Source organism: Miscanthus floridulus, chromosome 2 (assembly GCF_019320115.1).
Source record: "Miscanthus floridulus cultivar M001 chromosome 2, ASM1932011v1, whole genome shotgun sequence".
NCBI classification, from domain to species: Eukaryota; Viridiplantae; Streptophyta; class Magnoliopsida; order Poales; family Poaceae; genus Miscanthus; species Miscanthus floridulus.
Window position 1 is genome coordinate 12,856,117 of NC_089581.1, and position 17,090 is coordinate 12,873,206.

Consider the following 17,090-nt stretch of genomic DNA (forward strand, 5'->3'; position numbering starts at 1 on the left):
AGGGGCTAGGCTTTACAAGGGTGAGGGCTTAGAATGCGTACTCTACCTAGTCTTGTGGCTCACTGTCTACCTAGCCTGGTTTCTCATTCTGATGAGTGTGAAGGATGATAAGCGCCTACTAATACTGTTGACGCCCCTGTAGAATGTCAGGATGTCTGCAAAATACTGCCCTACGCAGGATATGGGCTACAGTACAATGGTTTTGACTTATGAACCTTGCCCAGCCTTGCTTCGCACACCTCCTGGCTCCTATGAGTCTCTGTCGGAGGGACGTGGGGTCGAGGTCCAAAGTAGCGCTGTGGGCAAGGTCCTTTGATTTGGTGGACCCAAGGGGTCGGGAAGCGGGTGCCAGCTCCCTTGGGTCCATAACAGTGGCGACGGCATGTCTGTCCTTCGTGGAGATCGCAAACCTTTTTCTGGAGTGTAGTGGTTGTCGTATATCTTCGTTGGGTTCCGTGTCCCAGAGCTGAAGGCAGTCGCCTACAACTCTACAGGACGAGGAGCACGCTCCTGCAATACCTTTTGGGCTTTGCAGGCTCCCAGAAGGGTCTAAAGCACCCATCTTGTCAGTTCCCTGGCAGTACCGTTTCCTGCCGGGGCGCAGGGTATGGATCCTTGAAGCCAGTGGTTGACCCGAACGTCTAATCTTGCTCCGTGCCCATGATCATGAGGGAACGAAGGAGAAGTTATCAGGTAAGACAAAACCAGTCTTTGGATATTGAACGGGGCGAGGTTTGTCCTCGGTCGTCGAGCGAGACAGAGTCTAGTCCTTATCCCTTAGGCGTGACCGAGCCCACCCCCCGGGGGTCGGGCGAGGCAGGAGTCTATCCCTCAACCCTAGGCGAGGTGGAGCTGTCCCGAAGGCATCGGGCGGATCGGAGGCTAGCCCTTAGCCCTCGGGCGAGGCGAGGCTAACCCAAAGGTGTCAGGCAGAGGCGAAGACTAGCCCTTAGCCCTCAGGCGGGGTGGGGCGAGGCTAGCCTAAAGGCGTCGGGCGAGATGGAACCAAACTTCTGTCATTCAGGCAAGGAACGTAGTCGGCGCCCTTGTCTGTCCTGAAGTTTTTAACGTTCGATGGTTATTGGTTCCACCTCCTGGGGTACCCTAGTATTAGGTCCCCGACAAGGATAGATGGTCGTACTATTAAGAGGAGCAAACTTGTTTGTATATCGGTCATCTAGTGCCACTTGACCGATCTAACCTTGTATACATGTTAGGATCGAGTGACATGGTGAATTGAGTGACTAATCCTTTGGGAAATGTTTATGAAAAGCTAACACACATGGTGAACAGTTGGTGGTGTTAGTATATTTGCAAAGGTGTTGAAAAATGTGAAGAAGAGGAAGCAAAACCGGGCTCGGGGTGCTGCCTGAGTGGCACCGCCACCCCCTGTCCAGTGCACCTCCACCCCTATAGTGATGACCGGCTAGGAGGCTGAGAGCAGCGTGTTGCCCTAAGGGCACCACCACTGGTTGTCTGGTGGCATCGCCGCTTCTAGGGCAATGCCCACCTGGACTTGGCCAAGCGTAGCAGTAGTCGAGGTGGTCACCGGAAGTGATGGTGTACACCGCCATCGTGAGGGCGGTGCACCGTCGGGTGCTGTCCGGTGCTACTGCTGCTTTTCGGCAGAGAGCAAGGGAAGTGGACATGGTCACCACCATGCCTAGAGTGGTGCACCACCACCCCTAGGGCAGTGCCACTGCCACCCCTGTCTGGGAATTCGATCGTTGGAAGGGGCACTGTCGTGTCCAGTGCCCTCGCAGAAACCAATAGCTTTGCTCCAACGGCTCTATTTGGTTTTAGTTAAGCCTTGGTGGCTTGTGTAGGTGTGCTTGGGAGCCCTCTAACTCACTTGTGCTTGATAGTGATCATCCGATCGAGCGAGTGAGCGATTCTAGTGCGATTGCATCGTGAGGTTGCATCGAGTGGCATTAGGTGATCGAGTTGCAAGCCGGTAGTGCTTGTTACTCTTGGAGATTGCCACCTCCTAGATGGCTTGGTGGTGGTCTCCATCGAAGCACACAAAGAGATTGTAAGGGGGATTATGCTCACCCCTGCGGGAGCCGCGAAGAGCAACTCTAGGATAGCGAGACGTGAAGGGACGACAAGTGATCCGACCGGGTCAAGTGCTAGAGCTTGTGGTAAGCACTCCACGTAGGAGAGTGTGACTTACGGGTCACCACTAGCAAGAAGCACCGGCGACAACCTTAGAGCTTGTCTCAACGGGGACTAGCGTGTTGATAAGTACAGTGAACCTCGGGATAAAATCAGTTGTGTCATCCTTGTCTTCCTATTGGTTTGTAATTCCCTTATATAAGCTTGTAATTACTTTCATATTTATTGTGCTTGTGTAGTTGCTCTTATAATTGTTAGCTTGTGTAGCTTGCTAATTATCTTCTTGTTTGTGTAGCATAGAAGTAGCTCACTTATGTGACTAATTCGGTTTAAGTGATCTTGTTAGTCACATTGCTTAGTTTGTGTAGCTAAGTGTTTTACGCTCTATAATTTAGCTTGTGTAGCCTTGTTATTGAGCATTGCTAGTGGGCTTAGGTGGCTTTGTGCTTTTGCTTACTAACATGTGTAGGAGCTCTCTGGTTGGTTGAGTACTAGCGGCATAGATTTGTGTGACCTTACTTTTAGAATTAGTTAGGTGAGATCTAGCTAGTCTGATACCTTTATTGGCCCTGTTCGCTGGTCTGAAACTTGACTGAAACCGACTAAAAAACACTGTTCTAGCTGAATTGTTGTGAGAGAAAAATACTATTTCGGCTGAAAAAATAAGCCGAATAAGCCGAATATGGGGGTAAGCCGAACAGGGCTATTGCCTAATTAGAATCTTTATAAGATGCTTGTGAATTTAGATGGAGGGTTGTAGTCTTGGCTAGACCGTTAGTTTTAATTCCGTATTTATCTTGGTTAGTCGACGTATTTATTTTTAGAAATACCTATTCACACCCTCTAGTCTGTTATCTCGATCCTACACCTACCACACATGCAACCCCAAATTCACCAACCCAAAAAAAATTCGTTTAACACCCTAACTTTCATAGTTTAGCGCCTAAACAGCCGTTTAAACGCATGGTTTGGCCATTACACGTGTTTAATCACTCTTTATTGCTATCTTTAAATCTTTTTGACTGGTTTGACCGTTTAAACATTTAGCGTTTAATTTAGTGAATAGGGCCTAAACGGAATGAGAACCCACTGTTTAGCGGGTTAAACGCGTGTAGACGGGCGTTTAAACGTGTTTAGGCGAACAATGCTGAAATTTGGCTTATGCTAAAATGTTATGAGAGGAAAATACTATTCGTTCGAAGTATTGCTGAAGTAGTGCTGTAGAACAGAGGCCAAATATTTTTCTAAACGACAAGTTTGTTTTGAAGGGAGACAATAGCATGCATAGTAAACGAAGGCATTGTTTAGTTCTTTCCCCTAAAGTTTACTCGCTATCCCATCGAATATTTGAATACATGCATAAAGTATTAAATATAGACTAAAAAATAACTAATTACACAGTTTATGACTAATTTACGAGACGAATCTTTTAAGCCTAATTAGTCTATGATTTAACAATAGTGGTGCTACGGTACACATATGCTAATGACGGATTAATTAGGCTTAATAAATTCAGTCTTGTGAATTCTATAATTTATTTTTTTATTAGTATGCGAACACAGATACGACGTACCACGTATGACATCCAATGACACCCCCAACACTTTACGTCGTGGATTTAAACTCTGAATAGGCATACGAGTCTGTTAAAGTATTCCACGTTCTGCAATCCATTTCGCCGCGTGCATTGGTGCCGCCCGGGAGGTCCCCGGTGACCGTGAAAGCGCCGGGGATCACGAATCCATAACGCGCAACCAGCCCACCACCGGCCGGCCGCACTTCGCTACCGGATCACCGCCGGAAATGGCACACGTTTCTCACCCTGACGCGCTCAGCCGACGGGTAACTGCCTTCTTCCCCCCTCCTCCCAGCCCAACCCTTTTAAAACGCACCCAAGGCTCAGTACTGAGCACTGACACGCTCGCCTTATTATAACCACATCTGCTGGCGCCACTCTACACGGCACTCGCTGTCTGTAGTTGTAGCACCGCACCAGTCTTCGGCGCCGGTCCGCGAGCAGATCAAGAAATGGCCACGGCAACTTACCTCTCCTCCATCTCGGCGCCGCCGTCGTCGCGTGCCCGCCTGCGGCGGCAGACGACCAGGGCGACCGCGTCGGCGACGGACCGTCCGCGCGAGGTGGTGTCCCCGAAGCGCCGGCTCCCGCTGCGGAAGGTGCCGGGCGACTACGGCCCGCCGGTGCTGGGCGCGATCCGCGACCGGTTCGAGTACTTCTACGGGCCCGGCGGCCGCGACGGGTTCTTCACCTCCCGCGTGCGCGCGCACGGCTCCACCGTGGTGCGGCTCAACATGCCACCGGGCCCCTTCGTGGCGCGCGACCCGCGCGTGGTGGCGCTCCTCGACGCCGCCTCCTTCCCGGTGCTCTTCGACACCTCGCTTGTGGACAAGACGGACCTGTTCACGGGAACCTTCATGCCCTCCACCGACCTCACCGGCGGCTACCGCGTGCTCTCGTACCTCGACCCCAGCGAGCCCAACCACGGGCCGCTCAAGACGCTCCTCTTCTACCTCCTGTCGCACCGTCGGCAGCACGTGATCCCCAAGTTCCGCGAGGTGTACGGCGAACTCTTCGGGATCATGGAGAACGAGCTGGCCAGGGTCGGCAAGGCCGACTTCGGCCACCACAACGACGCCGCCGCCTTCTCCTTCCTCTGCCAGGCGCTGCTGGGGCGCGACCCCGCCGAGTCGGCGCTCCAGGGCGACGGGCCCAAGCTGATCACCAAGTGGGTGCTGTTCCAGCTCAGCCCGCTGCTCAGCCTGGGCCTGCCCAAGCACGTCGAGGACTCGCTGCTTCACTCGTTCCGCCTCCCGCCGGCGCTGGTGAAGAAGGACTACGACCGGCTCGCCGACTTCTTCCGCGACGCGTCCAGGGGGGTGGTCCACGAGGGCGAGCGCCTCGGCATTGCGCGGGAGGAGGCGGTGCACAACATCCTCTTCGCCATGTGCTTCAACTCCTTCGGCGGCATGAAGATCCTGTTCCCGTCGCTCGTCAAGTGGCTGGGCCGCGCCGGCGCGCGCACGCACGGGCGGCTGGCCACCGAGGTGCGCGACGCCGTGCGCGCGCACGGCGGCGAGGTGACCATGAAGGCGCTGGCGGAGATGCCGCTGGTGAAGTCGGCCGTGTACGAGGCGCTGCGGATCGAGCCCCCCGTGGCGATGCAGTACGGGCGCGCCAAGCGGGACATGGTGGTGGAGAGCCACGACTACGGCTTCGAGGTGCGAGAGGGGGAGATGCTCTTCGGCTACCAGCCCATGGCCACCAAGGACCCGCGCGTCTTCGCGCGCGCCGAGGAGTACGTGCCCGACAGGTTCCTTGGGGAGGATGGCGCGCAGCTGCTTCGCCACGTCGTCTGGTCCAACGGGCCCGAGACGGCGTCGCCCACGCTGCAGGACAAACAGTGCGCCGGCAAGGACTTCGTCGTGCTCATCGCGCGCCTCCTCGTCGCCGAGCTCTTCCTCCGCTACGACTCCTTCGACGTCCAGGTCGGCGCCTCCGCGCTAGGGTCGTCGGTGACCATCACCTCGCTCAAGAAAGCCACCTTCTGAGCTCTGAATCTCTGATCGACCGCCCGTCAAAGTCGCTGGAGGCGGGCACATGCACTTCTTTTTTCTTTACCGTAGGATATACTGCGTTGTCCTTGTCTGTCTACCCCACCCCCAAATCCCTCTCAAAGTCTCAATACTTTTTTCTAGTGCTGTTCTACTGTGTGATCGTCAGGTATAACAAAATGTCTATTCTTAGTAAAAATGAGAGACCATTTTTCCCAGGGACCTTCGGTGTCTGGAGATTTGATGTCAGAAAAATTACTATCGATCTGAGGGAGACATGAACCTACTGTTCATGTTGCTTATCCATGACGGATCCATCTAATGTAAAATGGACTAAGATATGAAGTAGGTGGACAGTGATGGCAAAGTACAATGTTCATCGGCTGCTATTAATCAGGCGGATAAAGGGCCGACCCAGTGTCTAGATGGGTCTGGGAAGGGATAAATCGAGATCGTATAGTTGGACTTTCTTGCATATCAGTATCAGTCTGTTCGGGACACCGTATCGTATCGTGGATTATTTACTGCTGGCTGGTTTGGTGTAAAAGAAAAACACTGTTTCTGGCTGGAAATTTACGATCATTTACGAGTAAGCGAACAAGCTGTTTCTCGCTTCCTCCTTGCCTCCATGGTACTGAGCTGTATACTGTTTGTCCATGGTACTGAACTGTATACTGTTTGTCCATGGTAATATATTGTCCATGGTGCTGAACATTATTGACAGCTTGTGGTCCATTATTAGCTCACAATAGTCCACCATGTGCCAGGTTTTAACCTGTCCTTTCATGTAGTACATGCCATTAAGGAGCTACCAAGATATTAAAATTTTTCTCCTTTGCATCAAACATACTGTTCAAATGGCTAAATGGAACTGGCATCCTGGTTCAAGGATGTTTATGTTCTTTCCCTTTTCAAGAGACACTCGTCCATTTGTAGAGAGATTGGGAAAACACTGTGATTTACAAGATTGCTGCAGGTTCTCATTATGAGGAGGAATCCTGGACATATACCGCGAATCTGCTAGACAATCTCTTATGTCATTATTCCTTAGTTATCTTTATTTTTACTTTAATATTTATTACAGGTATGAGAAATATCATGGATACTATGGAGGGAAGGAGGAAGCAAGAAAGTCCAACTATACTGATATGGTAATATAACCTTTTGAAGAGAGAATTTTATGATATGGTAATACAAGCCTTTCCCCCTAAAATCAGGCGGATGGGCTTGCAAATTATTGGGAGTAGATTAACGCCAAACCTAACAACACTTCATTCTCTTGGGGTCCATGGAGTGGATTAGTTGTTGCATTATCAAGTCATAGTCTGATGGTAGCTAACCATTATTGCTTCAAGCCTTCTGTGCCTGTTTATTGTGGCCATGTTCGCTTCTCTTATAATCCGTCTTTTTCAGCTTGTATTTTTCAGCCAGAACAGTGTTTTTGTCTCACAATAAATCAGCCGAAACAGTTTTTCAGCTTATTTTTTCAGCAAAGGCCATGTATTGACAATGGTCACAGAAGCTGGTTTCTGAAAGCAGTCTGGTTGGGATCGTAAACCTTGCTTATCGCTTGCTTGTAGCACCATTTTCCAGTTGATTTCTCCTGATTATGCACTAACAATTTACAGAAGAAACGGGATGAACAGCTGAAAAGTGATCGAAGTGACATTGGCCGATGGACCTTGATTTCAGCAATTTAAAGAATCTTTCCTTTCTTCCTTGGAATACACAAATTTTAAATGTTACTACATGGATTAAGCGCCGAAAAATGTTCGATTTCCATAACATTGGCCCTGTTTACTTATCTTATGAGTCGTATTATTTTCAGCAAACGAGCGAAAACTATCAGGGCATTGGGGAAAAGGTTCCTGCCCCCTAGGGCGGTCATGCGATCACGAGCTTTCCTCGATAGGGCAGGGCAGCTTTGCCGACCGGCCACCCCTTGAAATAGGAGCAACCGACCGGCCAACCCTTGAAATAGGAGCAAGCAGCCATGTAACAGGGCACGGAGAACTCCAGCTTCTAGTCACATATGTCATATGTACAGGGCTTAAAAGCGTAATGATTCCATACCATACCTTCGGGGAGCCAACTAAAATGAACAGGCAACCAGGCATCACCAACGGAATTGCCTCGCCTAACAGTTCCACCTTTCAGTGGCAACTTTTCATAAAGGAATACGCACTGGCAAAGATTCTTCCACCACATCAAAATCAACCAAACCAATAGGGCAAAACGGCAGATGAGAAGCTTGGAATTCCAAGGTTAGAATAGAAATGGCACATGATACGCAACATGCGTAACCACCCTAGTGGACCTGAATTGACAAAGATCTGACTCTTAGCAGCCACAGTATCAGTTACAAAAAATATTCCAATTCATGCATTCAAGGATTAAGTATCATGGTGCCTCGAGCAGTTCCACCCTTAAGTGTTAATTCATTACCAACTGATCACAAACGTCTGCAACTCACCTTCCTGGATACTTCTACACAAACGCCTGCAACTCACATTCCTGGATACTTCTGGCACACGGTCTAATCAATAATGTAAGAGTTCAACATCCTCGATTCAACTCAGCATTTTCCATGATGGCAACTTCACCTATAAAATTGAGAAAAACAACTACTTTATGAACCAACAGAACAGGTCGCACGAAAATCGCGATTAAAGAAACAAAAATGTGGGATGTAACACCAAACTCTACTGACAGATAAAAGAACTCCAGCTGAAATCAGGGTCAACAGTCAGACAAACATTAGGTTAATAAAAATAACATGTGGCAGGCAATACCAAACTCTACTGACAGTAAACAAGTTATAGCTGAAATCATGGTCAATTGTTGTCAAGACTTGCATTGGAATTTTTCAAAACTAGGACATCTATAATGGAATGATGAATCTAATTAACCACTCCAGTGTTTGAAATTGTTGTCAAGACTTGTATTGGGATGCTGATCCAACTGTTGCTTTCTTTAAGATTGAATCATGGGCCACAAGGAATGATGTGCTATTGGACCACTCCAGTTGACTACTTGCCATATTCATTACGGTAACATGTCACCATAGTATCATAACAGACATTGCCTTGAAACCCATTAACAAATTGAAAATTGATTGATGGCTACTGCTAATGTGAATGAAGTTGGTTAGGATTATCAAATTTACGCAGTCCAATAGTCATTGGTAGCTGTTAATCTTCCACAAATATAATTGTTCAGAACCAGGATAATTTAGAAATTTGTGAAAACAATTAACCATTTTGTGCTAACGCTGTTCTATTAACTGAAACTGCAAGCTCCCAGGAAAGGATAGCGGCCAAATTCAGACAGGACTTGTAAACAAAACAAGATAACTTCCATAATAGGAGTATTATCTTTAAAAAGAAGGCTCATTTTGGTATCTAGTTATCGATAACAATGTTGCAAAAGAGTGTTTCATACATGCAGAATGTTTTGGTAAATCCCATGATGTAGAATATGTGAGCTCATTTTCTTTTGCAAAAGCTATTTCTAACCAAAATCATTGAATGCAAGTGAATCGTTGAATTTGTAGCCAATGACAACACAGATACACATTACAAAATATAGAGCTCCCTTTCCAATAACAAAATTGACTTACCACTTACCAGATCATAATTTAACACTAAAAGATGGACAAATCAGGTGGTACTTTAATAGTCTGATAATAGATGAATAGATCGAAATACACTTTTCAGAATAAGTGTTAAGGCGATAAGAAATGTACCATGGAATTTCTCAGGGTCATGACCTAGAAGTTTGCATACTGCCTCAGCTAACTGGAAAGATTCTGGCATGTTGTCGCCTTCTGAGCAGTAGCACAGTACACAAGAAACTTTCAAGCCTTTAGCCTATCACAAATAAAGAGATATTATAACATTGACTCAACTTTCGAAGCGATAAAATCATTTTAAGCTGAAACAAAATCAGACACCTTGCAGGCAGAGAATAGTGCTGCAAATGGCAAGCTCACATAGTAATCATTTATTGTCATCTCATCAGTATCATCATCCATATCTTCTGAAAGACCACCACCCTCAACTAGGCTAGCAAGATAACTCCAACGTTTCTGAGATGGATTGTAATCCTCAAGCTTCTTCCACCCAATTTCTCACATTCTGGATCAGAACCATCTTCGTTGCAACTTGAAAGGTAATACACCTGCATGTCACTACAATATAAAACATCGTTAACTAATGATATCAACATTGACAGAGGATCAATCCTATAATAGAACTGCTGCAGTTAGACATTTTAGTTACCTGGATGCATCAATTACCCTCCTCTTTCCAGAATCTAAACTTGAAATAATGACAATATGGTTCTTCCCAATGCTGCTTATGAAATCAGCGACATTTTTTGCAAATGAAACCATCATCCCCTATATTAAAAAAGGGAAAATTGCGTTCTTGCCCTTGTCCAGTACTCCAATTGTGATTTTGCCCCTCTTTTTTTAACTTTGTAATTTTACCCTCGCTTTTTTCAAACGAAGCTCCCATCTACCCCTGCTTTGTAACACCGTCTAAAATGCTTGGATTAAATGGTAAAAAAAAGAAAAAGAAAAGACACCTACATGAAAAGACAATGATACCCCTCAGTCCCTTTCTCCTTTCTCACCCGTTCGCTCGACCCGTTCCCGATGAGAAGTCGCGGCTCGTAGAAGGTTTCGCGGCCTGGCAGCGGCGCACCTACCAGCGGCGACGCAGCTCCTCCCTCCTTCCCGCTTCCCCCTCCCGGCATGGCTCATCCTCCCTCCTTCCCGCTCCCCCCGGCGCGTCTCCTCCTCCCTCAGCCACACTCCGGCGGCGCGGCTCGCGTGTTAGGGTTTGGGGAGTACCGGCGGCGGCGCGACTACTGGCGGCGGCGCAGCTCATCCTCACTCCGCCCCGCTCCTCCCCAGGCTCGCGCCCGCAGTGGCTGGGGCACCGCGTGGCCTGCGGCGGGCTCCGCCCCGACCCCTCCCCCCCGGCTCGCGCCCGCTGCGGCGCGGCTGGGGGCCTCGGCCGCCGCCCGGTCCCCCGCCCCACAGGGTCGCGGCCGCACCATCTGCTGCTCCAGTCGGGCACGTCTGGGATAGCTGCAGTCGGCCACCATGGAAGCAGACATGTATATTCGATGATTTCTGAGATGGGTACTTGTTGCATTCCTATACAAGGTTACTATGGCATCAGGGCGGGCGGCGGTGCCTGGCCACGGCTACCGGCGGCGCCTGGCGACGTGGACGCGGAGCGGGCCGAGGCGCAGGGGCGGGCGGAGCAGGCGGCTCCGGTGCTTGGACGCGGCTCCCGGCGGCGCCTGGCAACGGCTCCCGGTCGCCGCCTCCTCCCCTCCTTCCTCCGCTCCTCCTCCCCACGCAGGCTCCCGTGCCCGCCTCCTGCTGCCCCGCTGACGGCGCCGCACCCGGCCAGCACAGTAGTGTTGCCTATAATGGATTTTGGTGATGAAAACAGGAGCAAACAGGGCTCTGATATGGAAGCAACTTGTATGGCGGTTACTTTTGCTGAAAAAACATGTACTGTATGACATTCCTATGTGGTAAGGTACTAAGGTTATCAGTGCATGCATCTACTTATACAGTTTGTTAATCGATGTTCTACATGCATTCTTATACATTGAAGATTTTTGGTCCCACACAAAAGATTATATCGAAATATTTCTTATGGCGTTACATCTATCATCATTATGAACCTTTTGGTCCCAAAATTTTGAATATTTATCAATATTAAATCTGAGTTCAAATAATTGCAAGTTGTGCCAAATATGTTTGACCAAATTTAATCAATTGTCAGCATACAATAAAAAAGTCTAATTCCAAATCAGGGTAAAATCACAATTAGGCATAACAAACAGGGGCAAAATCACATGGGCATTCATTTCCTTTTGTACAAAGTTTAACACCGTTAGGGGTGGATGACGGAGTAGGGGCAAACTGGTGCTTCGTTTTGAAATCATAGGGGTAAATTCACAAAGTCAAAAAAACAGGGGCAAAATCACAATTTCGATACAAAACAAGGGTACAAACGCAATAGCCCCTAAAAAAAAGGCAGACCCAGTGCCAGAGGCTCCCACATGAGTGGGGTCTGGGGAAGGGAAAAACCGAGGCAAGCATTTCCCCCACAAAATCTGCGGAGAGGCTGCGTCGAACCCACGACCTGGTGACTCAGTGAGACAGCTCTCACCACTACACGAGGCCTGCCCTTCTTCATCATCCCCTATATTAGCAACGGAAAATTGATATAGTCATGAATGGTATGAACTGAGACCACAAGACTAAACTAAAGGTACTAAAAATTAACAATGTAACTTTGATTGGAAGTGCAATAACTATGTTGCTTTCTTTGACAAAATCATGTTGAATCAAAGAATATGGATCTCCAAAAGAAATGTCTTCATGTAATTTAAGAAAGCAAGACGGAATATAGTTATCAGATACAGTGGCGCACTGGCGCTAATGTTGCATCTATTTTCCTTGTCCCAACCAAAAGGTATTTACACAAGAATGAAGTAAACAGGGTCCAATTACCACCGCACAACTAAAGGCTGAGATCAACGTACTGTAATAACTGGAGACCTTTGCTGAATGAAAGCCAGACTATGAGATGTAGATTCATAAGCTGCCAAGTGGAAGAGAGAAAGGCAATCAGTCTAGATTGTGTATCAACATTACATACACTGACTTGATGTATACGTAGATTAAACGAAAAATACAAAGGGCCATTGTACTCCAACTGGAACTCAGTAGGTCACTCGGTCAGACAACTTGTGCGCGCAGCAGAATTGCTTGCAGCGCCAGCAGAGCGCTAACACATTTCATCGAACAGTTGGTGCTCAGGGAATAAAGAGAGAAACAGAACGAACGCAAGCAGCAAAGCTGAAACAGTACATCAAACAGGAGGTAGCCAGGTAGGAATAGCACAGAGTGACAAAAGGATCGAGAACCCAACCTTCGAGAGCGAGTGCGAGGTCGCCGACGGCGTCAGGGCCGAAGGCGTCGTTGCCGACGCAGGGCAGCACGGAGGGCTCGTCGAGGTAGGCCACCCAACTCGCCCTCGCCGAGGATATCAGAAGGTCGACGGCGAGCTGCCCCACGTTGCCAATCGACAGCGCTGGCTGCGGCCGGGTGATCGGTAGACCAAACGTAATCGTAGGGCATCAGTTAAAACTAACTCGATTCCAGCAATAATCAGTGAGAGCTCGCAGCGTTAGGGTTTCAAACCATGATGAGCGTGGGGCAGGAAGGCGAGAACGATTCACTCTCGACTAAGGCGAACTCCATTCCGGCGGGCGGGCGGCGGTGCAGGGATCTCAGGTTCGGCGGCTGTCGGATGAAAGCACTCTCTGCCTTGATCGAGAAGTTGAACAAGACGGACACTGAGCAATAGTATAGAGTAGGTTGGACCGTGGATTCGAGCTGCAAGAAAATTTGGGCCCGACTGAGCCCGGAAACCATCGCTGCCGACCAGTCGAACCGAAGCCGCGCGCCGACCCCCCCTCCACGCTCGCGATGACGGCCCACAGCAGGACGCGACAGCCCAGGTAGAGGGCGCCCGCGATGACGCCCAGCGGTCCACGCTCTCGCGCGGTCAGCAGCGATAGTTTCGCTTCGTTGGTTCGTTAGTTGCGTTTTCTTTCTTTTCCTTTTTTCGTTTTTCTTTTTCATTCCTTTCTACTATTTATTTTTTCTTTTTCTTTTTCTTTATTTTTATTATTTTTTTTTCTTTTCTTCTATTTATTTTTTATTTCCTTTATTTTTTATTTTCCTTTTTTGGTCTTTTATTATTCTTTTTGTTTCTTTTTTCTATTTTCATTTTTATTGTATGTTTTTCTTTTCTTTTTTCTTTCCTTTCATTCATTTATGTTCCTTATATTTGTTCTGGACTTTTGTCATTCTTTTTACTTTCTTTATTCCTTTACTATATTTATTTTACTCTATTAATTTTTATTTCCATTTTCTTTTTATTTTTATTTTCTTGTTTCCTTTCCTGGCTTCTATTTAGTTTTATTTTTCTTTCTTTTTGTTTTCTTATAGTTTTATTTTTTAACATTTATATATTTTTAATTTATTTTTTAAAATTTTATTTTTTATTTACAGATACACGTAATGTTCATGTAGTATATATATGTAATGTTCTATGATGTATTTTTAGATGTCCGTGAGTAGAAATGTGGTGTTCTATTGTGATGTTTAGTAAGTATACATGGATGTTCTAGGATATATTTTGTGATATTTGGTAGCATTTTTATCTTTTTATTTGACTTTAATTTATTACTTTACTAATTTTATTATTTTACTATATATTTCTTGATATTTTATGATGTTCACGTAGTATACGGATGTTCTAAGCTATATTTTTGTGATGTTCGTGTAATGTTAGTGTGATGTTATATGATGTATTTGTGATGTTCAGTAGTGTACATTGATGTTATATGATATATTTTTGTAATGTTTGTTAGCTTTTTTCTTCTTTTTATTTGACTCTAATTAATTACTTCACTAATTTTGTTATTTTATTTTACATTTCATGCTATTTGTGATGTTCACGTAGTATATATATGATGATCTATGTTATAATTTTGTGATATTCGTATAGTGTTAATGTGATGTTCTATGATATAATGTTCGGTAACATTTTTTTCTTCTTTTTATTTGACTATAATCAATTACTTCATTAATTTTATTTTTTACTCTTTTTATTTTTTACTTTTCATGATATATGTGATATTCAAGTAGTATACATATGATGTTCTATGCTATTTTTTGCGATGTTCGTGTAGTGTTAATGTGATGTTCGACGATTATCTTTAAATACATGTTCATCATGAGATAAATATTCGTTTAAAAAATTCATCGAAATGTATCCATATGGGGTCTTGTTTTGAAGAGTTTATTGCAAGAAATACGATGGTGCAATCGGATTTCAATTAGGACACTTAGTTTAGGAGTTATGACTTTTTTACTTTAAAAAGTATGGAATATGTGCTGATGTTAGCAATCTTGGATCTACTGCATGGCTGCTATCTTATTGGCTGTGTGGTGCGCGGACCTGAACGAAACGCCGGCCCAAATACAGGAGAATCGGCCCAATTCAAAAAAAAATTGTGGGGGAGGGGGTCGGCGGGAGGCACAATGCCACCCAGTCGGCATTTAGGCGCCCCCGACTGATCCTGGCAAATTTAAGCCCATCTTTTTAAAATGACGAATAAGTCCACCTAGTTCGATGTTTTACTGTTCTAGCCCTGCGCATTAAAATCGATGCCATTTTTAGGCCATCTTTGATTATTAAAAAAAATAGATTGTTTCCTTACAAAATGTTTACATTAGATTTGAGCATCAAGCAGCCCTATCGTTTATCAACTTATATAGTACAGAAGTAATGCATTGTCATACACAGAATCGTAGGGCACCCTAGCATAATCTACGGCGCATTTTGGTTCTTCTCGATGCCTCGCATGGCCTTGCTTTGTCGTCCTGGCATGATCAATGAGGCGCTCGCCCAGCCAGGCGCTAGCAAGTTAAATCTTGCTTGCACGGACTCTGAAGCACTTAGGCAAGGGCACCGAACACACAGCTTTGCTTGGAATCCTCGGTCGTTAAGGCATCATAGTAACAAGTGACAACCAAACACCCCCCTAGTATTCATGTCGTTGACCAAAACACCGACAATGTCCCAAGTCACCAAGCAGATGCTCTCTTATGTCCTTATGTCGTAACAATATCTAGAACCAGAACCAATATGTTTCTCTGATCGTAACAATGACGATATTTGGATAGAGAGAGTATTACCTAAAGAAAAGCTTCAACCAACTAAATCAATAATTTTCCTTTTCACCAATGCCAATTAGTTGGTTCATAAACATATGAGAAATGAATCTAGTACAGAAACAATATTTTTCATTGCCATACCAATTCTAGATATAAGAATATGTAACATATATCACCTAAAGAGTAAAAAATGAAAAAAAAGAGACTAAAGAATATATATTTATTTGATGGTCTAACTATATGCTTGTCTTTTAATTTTTTATTAACGTTTACACTACCTATAACGTGTGATAATTGTCTCATTTTTCATTATAGTCTAGCTCGTCAATAAGAGGATCTCTAAGAGTTTCTAAAATACACTCAGTCATGATTTTTTGTCGAGAGATTGAAAAAGCCGCTCTCCAACAATTCCTAATCTCAACTGCCAATATTTTTTGCACTTGGAAAAATTAACTCAATAGCACGAAATATATGCTAGTGTATGATCGACCAATGTAGAGATGGAAGGATGTGGGGGAAGAATAAGGAGTAAGACAAGGTTTCCAATGCAAATGTATAAGAGAGAAAGAAAGTATAAAATGGTTATGGTGATTTTGAAAAATAATCGAAGATTCCTAATGAAAATTACATTCTATATTTTACGAGTGAGATTTTAGAAATTGTTGGAGGAGGAATCCAACAAACGTGTTCCTAACTTTTTAGCCACTTGAAAAACTCATTAATATACCAATTGAGTTTTGGAACTATTGAAGATGCTTTAATAGCATAATAATAGGGTAAAGTACATTTTCAACCTTCAAGTTGCAAGTTAGTCTAATTTTCAACCATGAACTACAAGATCGAGTAATGAACACCCTCCAACTGCTGAAATCTGACAAATTTAGTCTTCAAACTAGTTTTTAGGTGGTTTTCTGTTTTATAAAAATACCTATTAAAAATATGGTTTAATCAGTAAAAATACAAAATTAATTTATTTTAAACCATAAAATTACCAAACTAGTATGAGTTTTCTTCTAAAAAATCATTGTTCACGTAGATGACCATTGCGTGTAAACGCTACACAGTGGTGAAGATCATGGTGATGGTGGAGTCTATGGAGATAATCAAGTGCTCAGGCTTGGAAAACAAGAAAGAGAAAAACAAAATGGGCTCAAGGCAAATTTGGTGATCAAGACACCTAGTGTGTATGATCACATTTAGGATAGATAGCCATACTATTAAAAGGGGTAAAACTTGTATTAAAATGCGATTATCAAAGTGCCACTAGATGTTCTAACTCATTGCACATGCATTTAGATCTAGTGGAGAGCAAACACTTTTGAAAATGTTTATAAAAATATGCTAACTGTAGCACCCGGTTTTAAGAACAAAACTAGATACACACCATATGTGAGCCCAAGAAGTCAAATCTCACATATAGCTACAAATAAGAGTAATATCAAAAGATAATGCTCAATATATATAACGTATTCAGTATAAAGAATATAACCTTAGATAACAAACAGCGGAAAGATAACTCTGATCATCGGGTGAAGACTCTAATTTCACAAGGACAATTGACTGGTTGATCACAAGCCTAATTCCTTTAAACTCTAGCAAACTGGTACCCATCCGGGATTTTTCT

At 45.1% G+C, this 17,090-nt stretch overlaps 1 protein-coding gene and 1 pseudogene across 1 annotated transcript; one reads left to right on the forward strand and one right to left on the reverse strand.

The window, feature by feature from the left end:
- Positions 1-4,006: 4,006 nt before the first annotated feature.
- LOC136537962 (allene oxide synthase 1, chloroplastic) lies at positions 4,007-5,989 on the forward strand. The gene has a single exon (XM_066529940.1). The coding sequence runs from the start codon at positions 4,144-4,146 to the stop codon at positions 5,680-5,682; it is 1,539 nt and encodes a 512-aa protein (XP_066386037.1). The 5' UTR covers positions 4,007-4,143; the 3' UTR covers positions 5,683-5,989.
- Positions 5,990-7,763: 1,774 nt separating this feature from the next.
- On the reverse strand, positions 7,764-10,088 carry LOC136537963 (uncharacterized; annotated as a pseudogene).
- Between the last annotated feature and the right edge of the window lie 7,002 nt (positions 10,089-17,090).

Bases quoted from the DNA above. Each gene is read 5' to 3' on its own strand.
- LOC136537962 (XM_066529940.1), top strand. From the start codon at position 4,144: ATGGCCACGGCAACTTACCTCTCCTCCATCTCGGCGCCGCCGTCGTCG.